Source organism: Nerophis ophidion, unplaced genomic scaffold, assembly GCF_033978795.1.
Source record: "Nerophis ophidion isolate RoL-2023_Sa unplaced genomic scaffold, RoL_Noph_v1.0 HiC_scaffold_83, whole genome shotgun sequence".
Lineage (NCBI taxonomy): Eukaryota > Metazoa > Chordata > Actinopteri > Syngnathiformes > Syngnathidae > Nerophis > Nerophis ophidion.
This window is the reverse complement of record NW_026907005.1, coordinates 267,835-290,280: the sequence shown is the minus strand read 5'-3', so window position 1 is coordinate 290,280 and position 22,446 is coordinate 267,835. Positions and strand designations below refer to the sequence as shown.

General features: G+C 38.8%; 1 protein-coding gene across 4 annotated transcripts in view; it reads left to right on the top strand.

The window, feature by feature from the left end:
• Positions 1 to 22,446, top strand: part of LOC133547256 (oocyte zinc finger protein XlCOF6-like) — a 60,708-nt gene that overhangs the window by 5,679 nt on the left and 32,583 nt on the right. For 2 of the 4 annotated variants that reach the window (XM_061893028.1, XM_061893027.1), the window contains exon 2: positions 7,534 to 7,675. The exons of 1 other annotated variant lie outside the window; for it this stretch is intronic. In XM_061893028.1, the coding sequence (XP_061749012.1) occupies positions 7,534 to 7,675 (142 nt within the window). Of the gene's footprint in view, positions 1 to 7,533; positions 10,673 to 22,446 lie in introns of those variants that run through there. One more of the 4 variants, XM_061893026.1, reaches the window with a different exon arrangement.

Here is a 22,446-nt window from a genome sequence, read left to right as displayed (position 1 = left end):
ATGAGCCTTTCACTTACACCCACTGGTGATTCTGTGAGCTTGAGCAGAAGGCTGTTCTTGATTGCAAAACCAACTCCGTGAAGGTGTGGTCCGCCCATGGGGTATCCTTTCCAAAATAATGTATAACCCTCTCCTACTTCATTGAGTGAGCCTTCCTCGAGGAATCGGGTCTCACTGAGTGCTGCCACATCCACATTGTAGGGCTTTAGCTCGCTGGCAACAAGTGCTGTTCTGCGCTGTGGTCTGTCCGGACTGGCATCCAGGAGTGTCCTTATGTTCCATGCTGCAATTCTAAATGGTATAATCTTTGTATTTCGACCGCGTAATGGAATGTCCCGACAGGTGCGGTTTCCTGCCCGGGTACTGTGTTGAGTGGGCAATCTTTAGGCCACCTTTTCTTGGCCTTTCCCCAATTGGGGTGAGCAGTGCGGTCCCTAAATAGGGGCTGCTCAGACGCACAGGAGTCTGCCGGAAACAGCTGCCACTCAATCCCAGCTGCTAACGACCGTTGTCCTGTGCCGCTGACGTGCAGAGTTCCAGCTAAGAACTTCCAGCTCATTCAAACCTGCCCCCGTTACTGGACGCTCCATCGCCGTCAGACTTTTGGGGTCGGAGACTCAGGTAAAGAAGATACCTGCGCAATGATGGTTTTTAGAGTGGCATGAAGGGTGCGCTTTTCCCAACGCCACTACCTTGATTGTAAGAAGATCGTTCCAGTGGCAAGGGAGACCCTAGACGACCGGCATCTTCTTACAGCTGCAGGAAGCTGCCGGAATCCAGGTTTTTGGGAAACCGCCTCAAAGCTTGCCGCCACCAGCTTGCTTTTCTGTCGGGGTGTGCTCCCTTAGCCTTCATCCACTTTTACAGCCATTGTGGTGCTTCTCGCTGCTACCATCTTCTGCCTGCTCCATCGTTGAGGTCTTCGGGATCACTCTTAGTCTGGCCTCTACCCTTCGACCTGTTCGACTTGGGTAACCCTGCCAGGAGTACAAGACTCCAGCCGACATAGCTCTAGGGGTCATGGAGACATGCAAAGTGCCCCACCACGATAAGGTGGTGATCATGTTAGACCTGCTCGACATCCATTGCTTTCCTCCTCTCTAAGGTTCTCATAGTCATCATTGTCACCAATGTCCCACTGGGTGTGAGTTTTCCTTGCCCTTATGTGGGCCTACCGAGGATGTCGTGGTGGTTTGTGCAGCCCTTTGAGACACTAGTGATTTAGGGCTATATAAGTAAACATTGATTGATTGATTGATTGATCCTTTGTTTACATTGTGACTCTGGTGAGCTATTGTATCTTCCTACAGTGTGTAGTAAAGCATGTTTAGCTATTCCTCATCCTGCAGTGATGATAATACTTGTAAGAAACTTACTTTATTTGTCGCCATGGAGGCGACGATTAGTGATTTAGAAGTAGCTAAAATATTGTCGACTACAGAATGGGCTTTAGCTGCTAGCTAGCTTGCAATGTCTTAAAGCACCTCTTCCTCAGGGTGTTACAGTTATAACTTTACCTTTGTTAGTTTTAGACCAAAATGCGTCCATTCTCCTTTCTCTGTTTACACACTGTGTCTGCTTGTAAGTGCTGTGTGTGTGTGCGCTGCCGAACATGCTCCTCTGCCCGTAAACCAGCAATGACACGGCATGACAACAGGGGACAAGGGGGGACCGGTACTTTTTCGAGGCGGTATCGTACCAAATATGATTCATTAGTATCGCGGTACTATACTAATACTGGTATACAATACAACCCGAGAAAGTCATTTACAGTATGATGTGCAGGACTTCTTATTTAGATGTTATTGGATCAGTTCACTGTCATTTTCATGTAACACATGTTGTATTTGTTTTGTTCATACCACGGGTGTCAAACTCATTTTAGATGGGGGGCCACATGGAGAAAAGTCTACTCCCAAGTGGGCCGGACTGGTAAAATCACGGCACAATAACTTAAAAACAGAGACAACTTCAGATTTCACAACAAAATTAGGCATAATAATGTGTTAATTCCACAACTGTATATATCGGTATCGGTTGATATCGGAATGGGTAATTAAGAGTTGGACAATATCGGAATATCGGATATCGGCAAAAAAGCCATTATCGGACACCTCTAGTCGTTATTTATACTTTCTGAATAAATTATTTGATCATGTTCATCAGTCCACTTATTGGTGTTTATTCTCAATCTATCAAGATAATAAAATATCAACATCAAATTACAGGATGTTATTTATGTAGTCTGCTAATTTTCCTCGACTGCTGCATTAACATTGTGTTTTTGTTTTTTTCCCATATGTAGCATCATCTACAACAGGGGTCGGCAACCTTTACCACTCAAAGTCCCATTTTGACCCCTTTACAAAATAAAAAAAACAATGGGAGCCACAAAACCCATTTGGAATTTTAAATGAAATAACACTGCAAACAGAGTTTTTTTTTGCTTTGTGTTATGTATAAACCAGAGGTCTCAGACACGCGGCCCGCACCTTAATATGAAAATGTAACGTTAGTGCGACCTGCAAGATTTATATGAATGCCGCTTGACGGCATCACACTAGCCAACCCTCCTAATTCTCCCGGGAGACTGTTGAATTTCAGAGCATCTATTCTCGTGAATGTCGGCTGGTTTTCACCCTGACAACAATAATAAGGGCATGCTATGATGGTGGTATCTTTAATGGCCCCTGCAACCTGTGCTAACAGCTTACCGGCCCAGTCGCATGTTGATGTGTCTGCAGTGCATACTTGTTCAACAGCCATCCAGGTCACACCGACGGTACCCGTTTAAACAACTTTAACACTCTTACTAATATGCGCCACACTGTGAACCCACACCAAAGAAGAATGACATCCGGAGAACATCTGCAGTGTAACACAACATGAACACAACCAAACAAATACCCAGAATACTATGCATCACTGACTGTTCCGGGTAGATTATACACCCCCCCCCCCCCCCCCCCAACCCCGCCTACCTCAACCGACGCACAGGGGGGGGGGGGGGGGGACATAATCCATACTTGCCAACCCTCTCGGATTTTCCGGGAGGCCCCCGAAATTCAGCGCCTCTCCCGAAAACCTCCCAGGACAAATTCAGGCGGAGCTGGAAGCCACGCCCCCTCCGCGTCGACAGCCTGTTTTCACGTCCACTTTCCCACACTATAAAGAGCGTGTCTGTCCAATGATGTTATAACTGCAGAATGATGGAGGGCGAGTTCTTGGTTTCTTATGTGGGTTTATTGTTAGGCAGTTTCATTAACGTCCTCCTAGCGCGGTAATAACACACCACAACAGCAGTCACGTTTTCGTCTACCGTAAAGCTGTTCGTCTGCCGTAAAGCAATGTTGTGACACTCTTAAACAGGCAATACTGCAATCTAGAATAGAATGTAGAATAGAATGTACTTTATTGATCCCTGGGAGAAATTCAGCTCCACAGTTCACTCACAATAAACAATTATTATGAAAAATAATATATTACATATATTACATATATGATATATGAAAAATATACATTTATTCTACATATATTCTACATTCTAGGAGCTTTGCTGGACTTCTTCTCTCTGACACCACCGACAGGATCACCACTGCCAGCTTCAGAGTTTCACACAGTTTTATTTTCCTTTTCCACACAACAGTTGGACTTCTGCTTTTCAGCTCCCACACAACAGTTCTCGTCCTGCTGTGCAGCTCTCTGCCTCCTTCCTCCCTCATGGTCTCCAGGGCTGCCAAATAAAGGAACTGGTGATTAGATAACTCATTCCAGCTGAGGTATCCACTCACCTGTTGCCGCTTCGTGGCCGGCCCCTGCACATACCCCACCCGCAGGGAACGCATGCGTCACGCCCCCTCTCCACATCAAGTATTTTTTATATATTTATGTATGTATATATATATATATATATATATATATATATATATATATATAAAATAGTTGACTCTTAACCACACCCCGCCCCCCAACCACGCCCCCCACCTCCCGAAATTGGAGGTCTCAAGGTTGGTAAGTATGGTATAATCTACCCGGAAGAGTCAGTGATGCATAAGATTCTGGGTATTAGTTCTGTTGTGTTCATGTTGTGTTACAGTGCGGCTGTTCTCCCGAAATGTGTTTGTCATTTTTGTTTGGTGTGGGTTCACAGTGTGGCGCATATTAGTAAGAGTGTTAAAGTTATTTATACCACAACCATCAGTGTAACCTGTGTGGCTGTTGACCAAGTATGCCTTGCAGTCGATGATGTGTGCTATCAGGGGTCACATGCTACATGTGACCTGCCAGCACGCAGATAGCATGGCGTGAAGGCGGGCACGACGAAATGTTTTAAAGATCGTTAAAAGCATTGTCACCATGACACACCCTCAAAACAATTATGCGGGTGTAAACCGGAGAATGTTAGCCCAGGGATATTTCTGGGAAAGGTACTGCAATCCGGACAACGTCCGGGAAAAATTTTGAGGGTCGGCAAGTACGCAGCTTAGCCACATCAGAGTGATCAAAGAACCAGCATGCGAGAGCGGTTGCCAACCCCTGATCTACAAAGATACACAGAATTTCTATTGTGACATCTAGTGGACGCATTCAGAACAGCCGTTTCTTTCATTAAAACATTTCGGCTCATTTTTATGTTTAGCAAACTCATTCCGCGGGCCGGATAAAACCTATTCATGGGCCTAATCTGGCCCGCGGGCAGTACGTTTGACACCCTTGGTTTATACAGTTTATACTTTGGTTCTTTCCGGTTGTTTCCGTGTGCCCAAATAGGATCGGCCGGATAAGAGGAAAAAAAACAAGAGAGCGGGAGACTTGTGAAGACAACAAAACTATTCTAAACTCAACTGTAACTGGCATTACTTTGCTAGCGTGACAAATGAGGCTGATGGTTCTGTAATTTTGGCACTGCCTTGAATTCTCTTTCTTAGGGAGGGGGGTCAATTTTTGGGGCCACTGCTTTGTTTCCCAAATCTTTTGGCAGAAGTGTGTCAGTGCTCTTATAGTGCTTTTTATATATATATATATATATATATATATATATATATATATATATATATATATTTAAAGTTAAAGTAGCAATGATTGTCACACACACACTAGGTGTGGCGAAATTTGTCCTCTGCATTTGACCCATATACTGGATACAATCATGTTCTGCTAAAATACATCAACTAATAGTTAATAAGTTTCTTAACTAAATTGCCGACAAATTTAAAGTGCACATAAAAAACAGTTTCACCACTTTTGTCAGAACTTCTCTGTGACTTCTTTTGTTTGTTTGAGGTTGTCAATACTGCCACAACTGGTGGAAAAGTGTATTACAATTGAGTACCATACCATTTCCCCATTTTTCTGCACAATAACTCAGATATGGTAACACCAGTGAACAGTAGAGAATATGAAGTGATTTTTGGGCCAGAACATGTTTTGCTTCATGCATTATTGCCGTGTTTCTTGCTACTTTATGTTGTATATTTTTTATATGAGATTTCCAGTTCATTTTATCACCAATCATTATACCTACAAATTTGGTTTCATTTACTCTTTTAATTTCTATTCCGTCTATTTGTAATTGTGTTTGACATTTCTTTTCTACTGTTACCAAATAGCATTATTTTAGTTTTACCGAGATTCAAAGAGAGTCTGTTTTTGTCAAACCATCTTTTTAATTTGTTCATTTCTTCTGTTATTATTTGTATTATCTTCTGTGTGTTCTCTCCTGAACAAAACACTGTTGTATCATCCGCAAATAATACTAACTTTCAATATTTTATAACTTTACAAATGTCATTTTCTATAAAGATTGAATAATTTTGGTCCTAGTATTGATCCCTGAGGTACACCACAGGATATATTTAGTGTTGTAGAAGTGTGTTTGCCTAGCTTCACGTATTGTTTCCTGTTCGTTAGATAACTTCTTATCCAGTTTAAGACCAGCCCTCTGGTGCCATATCGTTCTAGTTTTTTGATGAACATATTGTAATTAATTGTGTGAAATGCTTAGGTTGGATCAATAAACACTGCTGCCGCATATTTTTTTTTTTACTATCTATTGCATTGGTCATTTCTTCTGTCATTTCTATTACAGCCATCGTAGTTGAAATATTAGCTCTGTATCCATATTGGTTCTCATCTAATATTCTATGTTTGTCTGTAAAACTCTCTGATCTGTTATTGGACAGTTTTTCAATAATTTTAGAAAATTGTGGAAGTAAAGAAACAGGTCTATAATTTGTAAATTGGTGTTTGTCTCCAGTCTGATGAATTGGTGCAATTTTAGCTATTTTCATTTTGTTTGGGAATTTACCTGTTTGAGATGATGGGTATTTTTACGCTGCTTTTGCAGTGTAGCGTGTAGTGTAGCTTGCTACAATCCTCTGAGGATAGCTTAGCTACATTTAATGGAGAGTAACTTGTAGCCTAGCTTACTACATTTTCCAGGTAGTTTGCCCATCACTGTCTATTTGGCCTAGATTAGATAGTACTTTATTTATTCCGTCAGGAGAGTTCCTTCAGGAAAATTAAAATTTTCAGCACAATCCCATTCAAGATCAGACAAACATTAAAGGGAGACAGAACAGGATCGTTGACGGGTCTGCCGGCTTCCAGCGCCCCTTACAAAAAAGATGAGATACAGGTAAACAAGGGCGGGGAATGGGAGAAAAAAATAGAAGATTAAAATAAAATAAAATAAAAATCGGTCTTAGCCTGGGCCCTGGAGAGGGGGTGCAGACTGAGGCCAAGGGAAAAAACAACAACTCATAGCCATAGTACACATCCCTCTTCCATGTGTGTAAGAGGGAAACATCAAACATCAAAGAACACAGAGGACATTAAAGACATTAAAGCAGCAGATACAACCAGACACTTCTACATACAGCTATGAATAACAAGTAAAAGAAACATATACACTTTGGTGGCCTCTGCGGTGTTCCACGCCATCGTCTGCTGGGGTGGAGGGAGCATGGCCAGAGACAGAAGCAGACCCAACAAAGCAACCAAGACAGCCGACTCCACTCTCGGCCAGTGTCCAGTCCACATGGATGAGCGAGGATACGTCCAAGGTGACTGAGGTGTCCGACACCTGCTCACCCAGCCAAGACACCTTGAAGCCTCTCTGTCCCAGTGCTCAGTGCTAGCTCCGCAGACCTGTCCCCTCATCCGCATCTCCTCCAGTCCCTCCAAACAGACTCCGGTGTGGCAGAGACCCAGCAGCTGGTCTCCATGGCCAAAAGGCTCCCGGGAGGCAGATCCAGAAGTCCCCAAAAAAAGCACCACAGAGGTCACGAAAGTGCCACCCCTTGTCACACAGTCCCGAAAGGTCCTGTACCAAAAAGCAAAAAAATATATAATAACACATGAAAACAAGAGGGAAACACAAAAGGATGACACAAGAGCACAGAGATCCTGCCAACAGCAGCCACTACTGCAGCGCCATCTTGGAAAAAAAAAAAAAAAAAGCTCACATGTGAATCGTTTGAATACTGCAAACTTCAATACAGTAACACCTCATTTGTGTTTTATGTTCTGCAGACGTCCAGCAGGTGTCAGCAGAGAGTCAAGAAGAGATTCCCTCTAAGCAGCAGGAGTGGAGCTCCAGTGTGGGACAGAAGGAGCTAGAGGCCCCCTCCCACATTAAAGAAGAAGAGGAGGAACTGTGGAAGCAGCTTCAAAGGTTGGTGGAGGATAATGATGAAGCTGAAGCTCAGTCCTTACAGCTTCATCACAGTCAAAGTGAGGAGAACAGAGGGGCGGAGCTTGTAAGTCAACACATCACAGAAGCTGATGGAGAGCATTGTGAAGATATAAAGTCAGAACCAGACAGCATCTTTGCTCCACTGTCAGACATGGACCACATGATGTCACACTCTTCTGATCACAGTGACCACATCCAAAAACCTTTGAAGAGTAAAAATGACTCTAAAGGTGATACGAGACATCACACTAACAACAAACACTTTGACTGCTCTGAATGTGGGAAATCATTTAGACTGAAGACTGATTTTACAAGACACATGAGAATACATACTGGAGAGAAACCTTTTACTTCCTCTGTTTGTAAGAAGAGTTTCTCCATTAAGCCTGCCATGACCAGACACATGAGAACACACACTGGAGAGAAACCTTTTACTTCCTCTGTTTGTAAGAAGAGTTTCTCCGTTAAGCCTGCCATGACCAGACACATGAGAACACACACTGGAGAGAAACCGTTTACTTGCTCTGTTTGTAAGAAGAGTTTCTCCAGAAAGTCTAACATGTCCTCACACATGAGAACACACACTGGAGGGAAACCTTTTACTTGCCCTGTTTGTAAGAAGCATTTCTCCACAAAGCCTAACATGTCCGCACACATGAGAACACACACTGGAGAGAAACCATTTAGTTGCACTGTGTGTGATAAGATGTTCTGGCATAAGTATCAGGTCAGTAAACACAAGTGTGTAACAGTCATGGAAGCTGCAGGGATTTAAAAACACTTAGTGATTGTGCTAAATGTACTTTAAAAACACAGCATGTATAATATGAATGTATATTTGATGTTGTATGTAGTGCCTCTCATCTTCTACTGTTAAATTTAAAGGCCTACTGAAAGCCACTACTACCGACCACGCAGTCTGATAGTTTATATATCAATGATGAAATATTAACATTGCAACACACCAATACGGCCTTTTTAGTTTACTAAATTGCAATTTTAAAGGAGAACATTATCACCAGACATATGTAAGAGTCAATATATATCTTGATATTGCAGAAAAAAGCCCATATGTTTTTTTAACGGATTTCGGAACTCTAAAAGGGTGAATTTGGCGATTTAAACGCCTTTCAATTGTTCGCTGTCGGAGCAATGACCTTTCACCTGTGACGTTACAACGGGAAGCAATCCACTATTTTCTCAAACACATTACACACACAAGTCAAATCAGCTCTGTTATTTTTTGTTTTTTTACTACTGTTTTCCGTCCCTTGGAGACATCATGCCTCGTCGGTGTGTTGTCGGAGGGTGTAACAACACGATCAGGGACGGATTCAAGTTGACTTACGTGGCGTGTGCATCGATTAGCATGGCATGCTAATCGATGCTAACATGCTATTTAGGCTAGCTGTATGTACATATTGCATCGTTATGCCTCATTTGTAACTATATTTGCATCCAGCCTTTCCCTCCACCCACATTTAATGTCAAACAAACACATACCAATCGACGGATTCAAGTACACCAAAGGTCAAAAGATGCGAAAGTCCCTTGTTTGTTCTGCACACCTTACCGACGACAGCTATGCTACGACAGATGGCACAGAGATGTGTGGATATCCTGCGACACTCAAAGTAGATGCATTTCCAATGATAAAGTCTACGAAATCCCAAAGGTGAGTTTTGTTGATGTTATTGACTTATGTGCTAATCAGACATATTTGGTCACGGCATGACTGCCAGCTAATTGATGCTAACATGCTATTTAGGCTAGCTGTATGTACATTTGTAGCTATATTTGCCTGCAGCCTTTCCCTCCACCCACATTTAATGCCAAACAAACACTTACCAATCGACGGATTTAAGTTGCTCCAGTGGTCAAAAGATGCAATCGTCGGTTAGAAGGTGATAGCCGAATAGCTTCAATAGCTATTCACTCAAAAGCTTCAGTTTCTTCTTCAATTTTGCTTTCGCTATCTGCCTCCACACTCCAACCCTCCGTTTCAATACATGCGTAATCTGTTGAATCGCTTAAGCCGCTGAAATCCGAATCTGAATCCGAGCTAATGTCGCTATATCTTGCTGGTCTGTCCGCCATGTTTGATTGTATTGGCATCACTATGTGACGTCACAGGAAAATGGACGGTGGATTTACAGAAAGCGAAAATCAGGCACTTTTAAGCCTTTTTTCGGGACATTCCATGATTGGAAAAATTTTGAAAAAAACTTTGAAAAATAAAATAAGCCACTGGGAACTGATTTTTGTTGGTTTTAACTCTTCTGAAATTGTGATAATGTTACCCTTTTATATGAATGTATATTTGATGATGTATGTAGTGCTTCTCATCTTCTACTGTTATATGTTGTCTTGGAGTTTTTAAGTTGTGTGCATGTATTGAATATCATATATGTAGCTACTAATTTATTTGATTTTCTCATTGTCATCTTTATTTCACAAAATGTGGACTCTAGTAGATTAGCAGCATTGTTACATCATGGATGTTAACTACAGCAAAACATCAACAAAGAAGAAAAAGGTTAGCAACACATCACAGAACTTTAGAGTCACCGTGACTGGAGTTGCTTGTTTTTATTGCTGCATTTGTACTTATTTCACCTCACATCTTCACTTTCAACCCTAAAGTCTTCTTCAAATATATTGTTGTATGCTTCTAAGATTGATGTTTACTTTGTGTGTGTAGTCTGTGGAAAGGGTTGTTGTCCCTTGTGGATCCATTTGTTCACCTGAACAGATACAACAACATCATCATCATCATCATTATCAAAATACAGATTTAAGCACTGTATTTGAGTGCCTCTTGTAGTACTCCAACTCGCCACACTGAGAAGTGGGGGCGATCGTGAGCTAGCAGATGCATGTTGCTATCATGTTTTATCAGCGAGGAAGACAGCATTTGTGTTTACTTTTTTGTCAGATTCAAGTTGTATTGCTCTGCTGAATAAATGAATCACTATGGCTGCCAATATAGAGGATTATATATATATATATATATTTATATTTATATTTAAAGGCCTACTGAAATGAGATTTTCTTATCTAAACGATGTGTCATACTTGATCATTTCGCTATATTGCCATATTTTTGCTGAAAGGATTTAGTAGAGAACATCCACGATAAAGTTCGCAACTTTTGCTTGCTAAGAGAAAAGCCTTGCCACTACCGGAAGTCGCAGACGATGACGTCACATGTTGATGGCTCCTCACATCCTCACATTGATTTTAATGGGAGCCTCCAACAAAAACAGCTATTCGGACCGAGAAAATTAAAATTTCCCCATTAATTTGAGCGAGGATGAAAGATTCGTGTTTGAGTATATTGATAACCAAGGACAAGAAAAAAAAAATAAGTTAAAAAAAATGCGATGCATTGGGACGGATTCAGATGTTTTTAAACACATGGACTTGGATAATTCTGGGAAATCCCTTATCTTTCTATTGTGTTGCTAGTGTTTTATTGAGTTTAACAGTACCTGATAGTCGGATGTGTGTGTTCACGGGTGTCTTGACGCCAGTGTCTCAGGGAAGTCGACGGCTGCCTAATGGGCGGCACAAGCTGACCTAAGAAGTGACTTTTTACCACAATTTCTCACCGAAACCTGCTGGTTGACATTCGTTTGGGATCCATGTTCGCTGTGATCCATAATAAAGTTTCACCTCTGTGAATTTTAAACAAGGAATCACCGTGTGTTTGTGTGGCTAAAGGCTAAAGTTTCCCAACTCCATCTTTCTACTGTGACTTCTGCAATATTAATTGAACAAATTGCAAAAGATTCAGCAACACAGATCTCCAAAATACTGTGTAATTATGCGATTAAAGCAGACGACTTTTAGCTGTGTGTGTGTGCAGCGCTCATATTTCCTAACAGCCTGTGACGTCAAGCGCACACGTCATCATTACGCGACGTTATCAAGAAAAAACTCCCGGGAAATTTAAAATTGCAATTTAGTAAACTAAAAAGGCCGTATTGGCATGTGTTGCAATGTTAATATTTCATCATTGATATATAAACTATCAGACTGCGTGGTGGCTAGTAGTGGCTTTCAGTAGGTCTTTAGGTCGGGGTCTGATCATGACTAGTCATAAATATCGACACCAACATCGCCCCCTTGTGGTGGAAAATTATAACAGTCATAACTTCCTTCCTCATTCTCCAATCTTCCTGATTTGTTTATTTATGGTGGGTCGAGATCATCGTCATTCTACATCCTGTACACAAATTCAAAATGACATTTTTCATACTCAGCACATTTTCTAACATAATCTTGTTAATATGCTCAATAAGGTTCTATTCAAATGTAATACAAGTAATACGTAAGACTTTATTTGCACACTTAAGGAGATAAGTTTCCAGGTAAAAAGGATTGTTTATCAATTTATTTTCCATGAATTAATTTAGATCCAGAACACACATTGTTATATATCTTATTATAATGATTATTATAATTGAATGTAAGTTTGTGTAAAATATTTTCACAACAAAGTGTGAATACATGTTGTAAAGTGTGGGGTTGAGTTATAATTGATATAATACAATTAGGTATGGCAAATGCATTTTGTTTACTTGCCAACTATTCAAATTATATTTAATATACATGTTTATATAATGTCATGTAATATGACTTCAACATTATTTTTGTTAATATAAGAGTTTATTTGCTAACCAGTTCTACTTCTGAGTATGTATTTTATTTTGTTATTGAACAATTAAACACACATAAACAATGTTTAGACACATTAAGGTACTTTCAATACAATATGAGTGTCAGGCCTTGACATGGATTGAGTGTGCTCCTTCGACGCAGCGGGATTACAGGACGAGCCAGGCGTGAATTCAGGTACATGTTTTTATTTGAACACTAAGCAAAAATAATCAAACTAAGGGTGCTCACAAAGAGGAAGAAACTTGGCTAAACAGTACAAACGTGAAACAAAAACACCTGCTCAAGGGCATGAAAGAAAATTTAACTATAAACATAAACAGCACGATGGCAAGACTAAAGACATGAAACAAAAGAGTGCACTGTGGCATAAATATATAAACTTACTCGGCATGGAACTGTGGACAGGGCGTAAAGGTTTGGACAGCATGGGTAGGGTGCGTGTGAGTGTGAAGATCCCAGGACGAAGACAAGAAAAAGAGTGACTTAAATAGCTGTGACTATTAGTGAAAACAGGAGTGAGGCTGAGAACAGGGATGTGACAGGTGAAAACTCATGAGGTTGGCATGGAAACAAACAAAACCAGGAAGTGCAAAACGTGACTGATTGTCCAAAATCAAAAACATAACATGACAAAACAAAACATGATCCATAGGTGTGACAATGAGTCAATATTTTTTCAATATTTTACTCAGCAATATAAAAAAAACATCACATTAAATCCAATCCTCTTACAAACAAAACCCGTTAAAGAAAGTAAAAGTAAATATGAGAGACCCTTCGAATAAGATTACAATAAAATATATATAAATAAATGATAAACATAAATCATTTCAGTAAATATAATAAGGTCTTTTTTTATTTTTTACAATCTTCCTAGATTGAATTAATAAATTCAAATCATTAGCACAATGTTAGAATTTGGATTTCACTTCAAGAAAGACACTTTTGTTTATGAGAGCAAATGTTTCACACTTTTTAAAAATGGATATAAATTCACGACACGATCGATCCGCGCATGCGTGAAGAGTACGTCACTTCCTGGACTTACAATTGGTTTTATGTCAGAGTTCGTGTGAAATCACGTTCTGTGATGTTTGAATGTTTTATTAATGTTTTGTAGGAAAATAGATTATCTAGGAGTAAAAAGGAACAACAATAAAAACATGTGGTATCAGGCAGTAATATCGCTACAATTTCTAGCACTTTCACTCTTGTCATTGCAATGAATGTCGCACGGGGGCGCCACTGAACCCCAACATTAAAGCTTTGTTTGATACACTTTGAATTTATTTTTGAAAAACAAGACACTCTTTTATGTCACATTGTTGTTCAAATACATATTACAGGTTATAAAAGCATGGTAACAGTGACAGCAGGCAATATCTTATATAGAGCTACCTCTTCGTCCGCTCGGCTGTGACGTCATTCCCAGCTTCCGGGGAAAACGGAAAACAGCAGAAAATCGTTAGAAGGCAGAACCTTTCTTTCCAAAGCAGAAAGTATCTCCAGGCCTACGTATGCAGCTATTTACTAATACTGGTTGACTTTATTTGGAAAAACACAATTCATTATATAAATAAATCAGTTCTAATGAACAATTACAATCAGGGTGGTCTAAACTTTCTTGACTTCACTACACTAAACAACACCTTTAAAATTAATTGGATAAGACACTACTTGAAAGACCCTACCTCAATTTGGAACTTTATTTCTCATCATGTATTCTCTAACCTTGGAGGCCTAACATTTTTGCTATTGTGTAATTCTAACATTGACAGGATTCCTGTTGCACTCTCAAACTTCCACAAACAAGCCCTTCTAGCATGCTCTCTTTTATACAAGCACAATAATTTTTCACCTACCAAATATATCATCATGAACAATAAAGACATATGTTACAAAAGGAAATCTCTTTTCCTCAACAATTGGTTTAACAATAACATTATTTTAGTGAGTCAGCTTTTCAATAAGGAAGGTCAACTTTTTAATTACCAAGAATTTCTCAACCAATTTAAGATACCTGTGACTCCCAAACAATTTGCTATTGTATTTGATGCCATTCCAACACCTGTTATTATGTTGTACATTCCAACACCTGTTATTATGTTGTACATTCCAACACCTGTTATTATGTTGTACATTCCAACACCTGTTATTATGTTGTACATTCCAACACCTGTTATTATGTTGTACATTCCAACACCTGTTATTATGTTGTACATTCCAACACCTGTTATTATGTTGTACATTCCAACACCTGTTATTATGTTGTACATTCCAACACCTGTTATTATGTTGTACATTCCAACACCTGTTATTATGTTGTACATTCCAACACCTGTTATTATGTTGTACATTCCAACACCTGTTATTATGTTGTACATTCCAACACCTGTTATTATGTTGTACATTCCAACAGGTGTTATTATGTTGTACATTCCAACACCTGTTATTATGTTGTACATTCCAACACCTGTTATTATGTTGTACATTCCAACACCTGTTATTATGTTGTACATTCCAACACCTGTTATTATGTTGTACATTCCAACACCTGTTATTATGTTGTACATTCCAACACCTGTTATTATGTTGTACATTCCAACAGGTGTTATTATGTTGTACATTCCAACACCTGTTATTATGTTGTACATTCCAACACCTGTTATTATGTTGTACATTCCAACAGGTGTTATTATGTTGTACATTCCAACAACTGTTATTATGTTGTACATTCCAACACCTGTTATTATGTTGTACATTCCAACACCTGTTATTATGTTGTACATTCCAACAGGTGTTATTATGTTGTACATTCCAACACCTGTTATTATGTTGTACATTCCAACACCTGTTATTATGTTGTACATTCCAACAGGTGTTATTATGTTGTACATTCCAACAACTGTTATTATGTTGTACATTCCAACACCTGTTATTATGTTGTACATTCCAACACCTGTTATTATGTTGTACATTCCAACACCTGTTATTATGTTGTACATTCCAAAAGGTGTTATTATGTTGTACATTCCAACAGGTGTTATTATGTTGTACATTCCAACAGGTGTTATTATGTTGTACATTCCAACAGGTGTTATTATGTTGTACATTCCAACACCTGTTATTATGTTGTACATTCCAACACCTGTTATTATGTTGTACATTCCAACAGGTGTTATTATGTTGTACATTCCAACACCTGTTATTATGTTGTACATTCCAACACCTGTTATTATGTTGTACATTCCAACACCTGTTATTATGTTGTACATTCCAACACCTGTTATTATGTTGTACATTCCAACACCTGTTATTATGTTGTACATTCCAACACCTGTTATTATGTTGTACATTCCAACACCTGTTATTATGTTGTACATTCCAACACCTGTTATTATGTTGTACATTCCAACACCTGTTATTATGTTGTACATTCCAACACCTGTTATTATGTTGTACATTCCAACAGGTGTTATTATGTTGTACATTCCAACACCTGTTATTATGTTGTACATTCCAACACCTGTTATTATGTTGTACATTCCAACACCTGTTATTATGTTGTACATTCCAACACCTGTTATTATGTTGTACATTCCAACACCTGTTATTATGTTGTACATTCCAACACCTGTTATTATGTTGTACATTCCAACAGGTGTTATTATGTTGTACATTCCAACACCTGTTATTATGTTGTACATTCCAACACCTGTTATTATGTTGTACATTCCAACAGGTGTTATTATGTTGTACATTCCAACAACTGTTATTATGTTGTACATTCCAACACCTGTTATTATGTTGTACATTCCAACACCTGTTATTATGTTGTACATTCCAACAGGTGTTATTATGTTGTACATTCCAACACCTGTTATTATGTTGTACATTCCAACACCTGTTATTATGTTGTACATTCCAACACCTGTTATTATGTTGTACATTCCAACAGGTGTTATTATGTTGTACATTCCAACAACTGTTATTATGTTGTACATTCCAACACCTGTTATTATGTTGTACATTCCAACACCTGTTATTATGTTGTACATTCCAACAGGTGTTATTATGTTGTACATTCCAACACCTGTTATTATGTTGTACATTCCAACACCTGTTATTATGTTGTACATTCCAACAGGTGTTATTATGTTGTACATTCCAACAACTGTTATTATGTTGTACATTCCAACACCTGTTATTATGTTGTACATTCCAACACCTGTTATTATGTTGTACATTCCAACACCTGTTATTATGTTGTACATTCCAAAAGGTGTTATTATGTTGTACATTCCAACAGGTGTTATTATGTTGTACATTCCAACAGGTGTTATTATGTTGTACATTCCAACAGGTGTTATTATGTTGTACATTCCAACACCTGTTATTATGTTGTACATTCCAACACCTGTTATTATGTTGTACATTCCAACAGGTGTTATTATGTTGTACATTCCAACACCTGTTATTATGTTGTACATTCCAACACCTGTTATTATGTTGTACATTCCAACACCTGTTATTATGTTGTACATTCCAACACCTGTTATTATGTTGTACATTCCAACACCTGTTATTATGTTGTACATTCCAACACCTGTTATTATGTTGTACATTCCAACACCTGTTATTATGTTGTACATTCCAACACCTGTTATTATGTTGTACATTCCAACAGGTGTTATTATGTTGTACATTCCAACACCTGTTATTATGTTGTACATTCCAACACCTGTTATTATGTTGTACATTCCAACAGGTGTTATTATGTTGTACATTCCAACAACTGTTATTATGTTGTACATTCCAACACCTGTTATTATGTTGTACATTCCAACACCTGTTATTATGTTGTACATTCCAACACCTGTTATTATGTTGTACATTCCAACACCTGTTATTATGTTGTACATTCCAACACCTGTTATTATGTTGTACATTCCAACACCTGTTATTATGTTGTACATTCCAACAGGTGTTATTATGTTGTACATTCCAACAACTGTTATTATGTTGTACATTCCAACACCTGTTATTATGTTGTACATTCCAACACCTGTTATTATGTTGTACATTCCAACACCTGTTATTATGTTGTACATTCCAAAAGGTGTTATTATGTTGTACATTCCAACAGGTGTTATTATGTTGTACATTCCAACAGGTGTTATTATGTTGTACATTCCAACAGGTGTTATTATGTTGTACATTCCAACACCTGTTATTATGTTGTACATTCCAACACCTGTTATTATGTTGTACATTCCAACAGGTGTTATTATGTTGTACATTCCAACACCTGTTATTATGTTGTACATTCCAACACCTGTTATTATGTTGTACATTCCAACACCTGTTATTATGTTGTACATTCCAACAGGTGTTATTATGTTGTACATTCCAACACCTGTTATTATGTTGTACATTCCAACACCTGTTATTATGTTGTACATTCCAACACCTGTTATTATGTTGTACATTCCAACAGGTGTTATTATGTTGTACATTCCAACAACTGTTATTATGTTGTACATTCCAACAGGTGTTATTATGTTGTACATTCCAACACCTGTTATTATGTTGTACATTCCAACACCTGTTATTATGTTGTACATTCCAACACCTGTTATTATGTTGTACATTCCAACACCTGTTATTATGTTGTACATTCCAACAGGTGTTATTATGTTGTACATTCCAACAGGTGTTATTATGTTGTACATTCCAACAGGTGTTATTATGTTGTACATTCCAACACCTGTTATTATGTTGTACATTCCAACAGGTGTTATTATGTTGTACATTCCAACAGGTGTTATTATGTTGTACATTCCAACACCTGTTATTATGTTGTACATTCCAACAGGTGTTATTATGTTGTACATTCCAACAGGTGTTATTATGTTGTACATTCCAACAGGTATTATTATGTTGTACATTCCAACAGGTGTTATTATGTTGTACATTCCAACAGGTGTTATTATGTTGTACATTCCAACAGGTGTTATTATGTTGTACATTCCAACAGGTGTTATTATGTTGTACATTCCAACAGGTATTATTATGTTGTACAAGGCTTACACACCTCCTCTTTCTGCTGTAAACATTGTGAATGATCCACTTGACACTCATGTGGGGAAACTTTGCTTTGATCAGAAAAATAACATAAAAATCCTCAGCTTATTCCAAAATGATTGTGTGTCTGTCTCCTATGTAATTTCCTTATGGAATAATGTTGTAAATGACATCTGTTGGACCAAAACGTGGTCCCTTCCTAACAGGTATTTACTTAGCAACAAAGTCAAAGAGATATCATTTAAAATCATTCCTGGTTATTACCCTGTAAAGACTGTAATGGTTAAATAGAAGAAGGACATTGATGTTATGTAACATGCACCCAGAGACTGTTAACCACTTGTTTTATACTTGTGAAAACACTCCATCACTATGGCAGGCATCTGTCGCTTCATCCTGGACAATATTTATGACAAATTTGTGCTTTACTTTAAAGATGTGATTTTTGGTTTTACACTGTATGAACAAAAATGTGAAAAGGAATTCTACCTTTGCAACCTCATTATTTTATTGGCTAAGTTTTATATTCATAAATGTAAGTTTCTTAATACCCGACCTATCTTTTGTGCCTTTAAAAAAGATTTTGAACTTTACATTAAAACACTCTCTACCTCTAACAACAAAAAAGCTGTGAAAACGATGATGCTGTGTTCCAAATTTAAGTTATTTAATGAATCTGAATGAACCTATGGCTTTGCACTTTGTTTATTATATATATATATATTTGTTTGTATTCTATTTTTGTTATTTTGAATTTACAACCCCCTGGCGCTGTTTTGTACTGTTTTTATAATGTTTTATAATGTTTTATATTGTTGTTTGGCTTACTGTTTGTAATTGTTGAAATGTATAAATAAACATTTAAAAAAAAAAAAAAAAAGGAAGGCAGCTGAACAGAGCAGTACAGCTTTGTAACGTCAAGTGTGCCAACTGTCGTGAAAGCACATGGACTGAGAAAGACGTGAGCAGGACGCTAATAAGTAGTGATGGGTTGATGAGGCTTCATGTATCGTTTGGACACATTGCAAAACTGCATTGATACTGTGTCAATACTGAGTCACTAAATAATGACATCTGCTGGACAGTAAAAATCTCTACAGGCAGTACATCTAAGAAGGACAGCTCCAGACTTGAGAAACTGATCAGGCGGGCCGGTTCTACAATGGGAATATAACTGGACTCACTGGTGAGGGTGGCAGAGAAGAGGACTGTTGACAAACTAGTGAGCATCCTGGATGATTGTATACTCTAGCCTTTAAATAGACTCCCTTTTTAGACCAGTTGATCTGCTGTTTCTTTTCTTTTTCTTCTATGTCCCACTCTCCCCTGTGGAGGGGGTCCAGTCCGATCCGGTGGCCATGTACTGCTTGCCTGTGTATCGGCTGGGGACATCTCTGCGCTGCTGATCCGCCTCCGCTTGGGATGGTTTCCTGCTGGCTCCGCTGTGAACGGGACTCTCGCTGCTGTGTTGTATCCATTGTGGATTGAACTTTCACAGTATCATGTTAGACCCGCTCGACATCCATTGCTTTCCTCCTCTCTAAGGTTCTCATAGTCATTATTGTCACCGATGTCCCACTGGGTGTGAGTTTTCCTTGCCCTTATGTGGGCCTACCGAGGATGTCGTGGTGGTTTGTGCAGCCCTTTGAGACACTAGTGATTTAGGGCTATATAAGTAAACATTGATTGATTGATTGATTGATGATGCCAGTCACCCTCTGCATAGCGTTATTAGCAGCCAGAGGAGCCTGTTCAGTTCTAGACTGCTTCATCCCAAGTGCAGGACTAATAGACTCAAAAACTCCTTTGTCCCACACGCCATTAGACTGTACAACTCCTCTCTGGGACGGGGGCGGGGGGGTACTAGGATGACAGGGGATGCTAAACAATAACAGTGCAATACATTTTCATAACATGGTCACTACTGCCTACTTTGTCTTGTTATATTCTTATTTTACTGTTATATTGTTATTCCCATTGTTGCTTTTTAGTTTTTATTCTCATTGTAATATTTCTCTTTTTTGTTTCCATTTAAACCCCCATTATTTACTTTTTACTTATATTTAAATTGATCTTAACTCTGTACACTGCTGCTGGAATTTTTAATTTTCCTGAAGGAACTCTCCTGAAGGAATCTATAAAGTACTATCTATCTATCTATCTATCTATCTATCTATCTATCTATCTATCTATCTATCTGTCTATCTGTCTGTCTGTCTATCTATCTATCTATCTATCTATCTATCTATCTATCTATCTATCTATCTATCTATCTATCTATCTATCTATCTATCTATCTATCTGTCTGTCTGTCTGTCTGTCTGTCTGTCTGTCTGTCTGTCTGTCTGTCTGTCTGTCTGTCTGTCTATCTATCTATCTATCTATCTATCTATCTATCTGTCTGTCTGTCTGTCTGTCTGTCTGTCTGTCTGTCTGTCTGTCTGTCTGTCTGTCTGTCTGTCTGTCTGTCTGTCTGTCTGTCTGTCTGTCTGTCTGTCTGTCTGTCTGTCTGTCTGTCTGTCTGTCTATCTATCTATCTATCTATCTATCTATCTATCTATCTATCTATCTATCTATCTATCTATCTATCTATCTATCTATCTATCTATCTATCTATCTATCTATCTATCTATCTATCTATCTATCTACTTGTGGACTGGGATTTTTTTTTAACATGCGCTCTGAATACGCACTGTTGATCGATTGATTGAAACTTTTATGTATTAGTAGATTGCACAGTTCAGTACATATTCCGTACCATTTACCACTAAATAGTAACACCCCAATAAGTTTTTCAACTTGTTTAAATCGGGGTCCACGTTAAGCAAGTCATGGTAAAAAGTAACTGGGGCCGAGCTGGACTCGAACAACCGCCCTATGGGATCCAATATGAACACTTGTGGTCCTTCACTCTACCAACTCAGCTACCGGAGAAATCAGTTACTATTGTGTTTTAATGTAATTAATAGGATGGTTGTGTGGGCGGGACAATACCGGAGAGTCTCCAGTGGAGAATTAATGAAACGACAAGAAAATGAACACAAATACCTTTTTTTCCGATATATGATCAAAATATTCCCAGACGGCGGAAATGATCTCCGACGACGATAAATGGCAAAAAAAAAAAAAACAACGACAGAAGTGCGGCGATTCTGTTGGCAGCAGCATCTCCTAAAAGCCAAGTCTTGATCAGACAACTTTGTCAAATTATCGGCCCATTTCCAAATTACCTTTTGTGTCAAACATTTTGGAGAAATGTGTTTTGGCACAACTGCAGCCTTTTTTAGATGAAAATAGCACTTTCGATCCATTTCAGTCTGGATACAAAGCTTTGCACAGTACTGAATCTGCACTTTTAAAGGTTTTTAATGACTTGCTTTTAATGTCTGATTCTGGAAGCTCTGCCATTTTAGTGCTTTTAGATCTTACAGCTGCCTTTGATACAGTCGACCACACAATTCTTTTAGACCGCCTGAGAGACTGTGTGGGTGTCAGGGGGACTGCGTCACAGTGGTTTAGATCTTACCTGTCTGAGAGGTCCTTCTCTGTCAGGCTGGGGGACGCCACCTCCTCTTCTGCCCCGCTTTACTGTGGTGTCCCCCAGGAATCTATTTTAGGCCCCATCCTGTTCGCTCTTTATCTCCTTCCTCTTGGAGATATCTTTAAGAAACATGGAGTGTTTTATCACTTTTATGCAGAAGACTGCCAAATTTATATGCCGATTTCAAAAAGCCACGGCCCCCTGACACCCCTCCTTAACTGTCTATGTGACGTCAAGGCTTGGTTAGCCCAGAATTTTTTAATAATGAATGAGGGAAAAACGGAAATTTTAGTTTTTGGTCCGGCCCTCACTGACTTGGGACCATTGCAAAATGATGTGCGTCCCAAAGTCACCAGCCTTGGCGTCACTATAGACAGCCATTTTAAACCTCACACACAAGTCAATGGCGTTTTAAAACCGTGTTTTTATCACCTTCGTCTTTT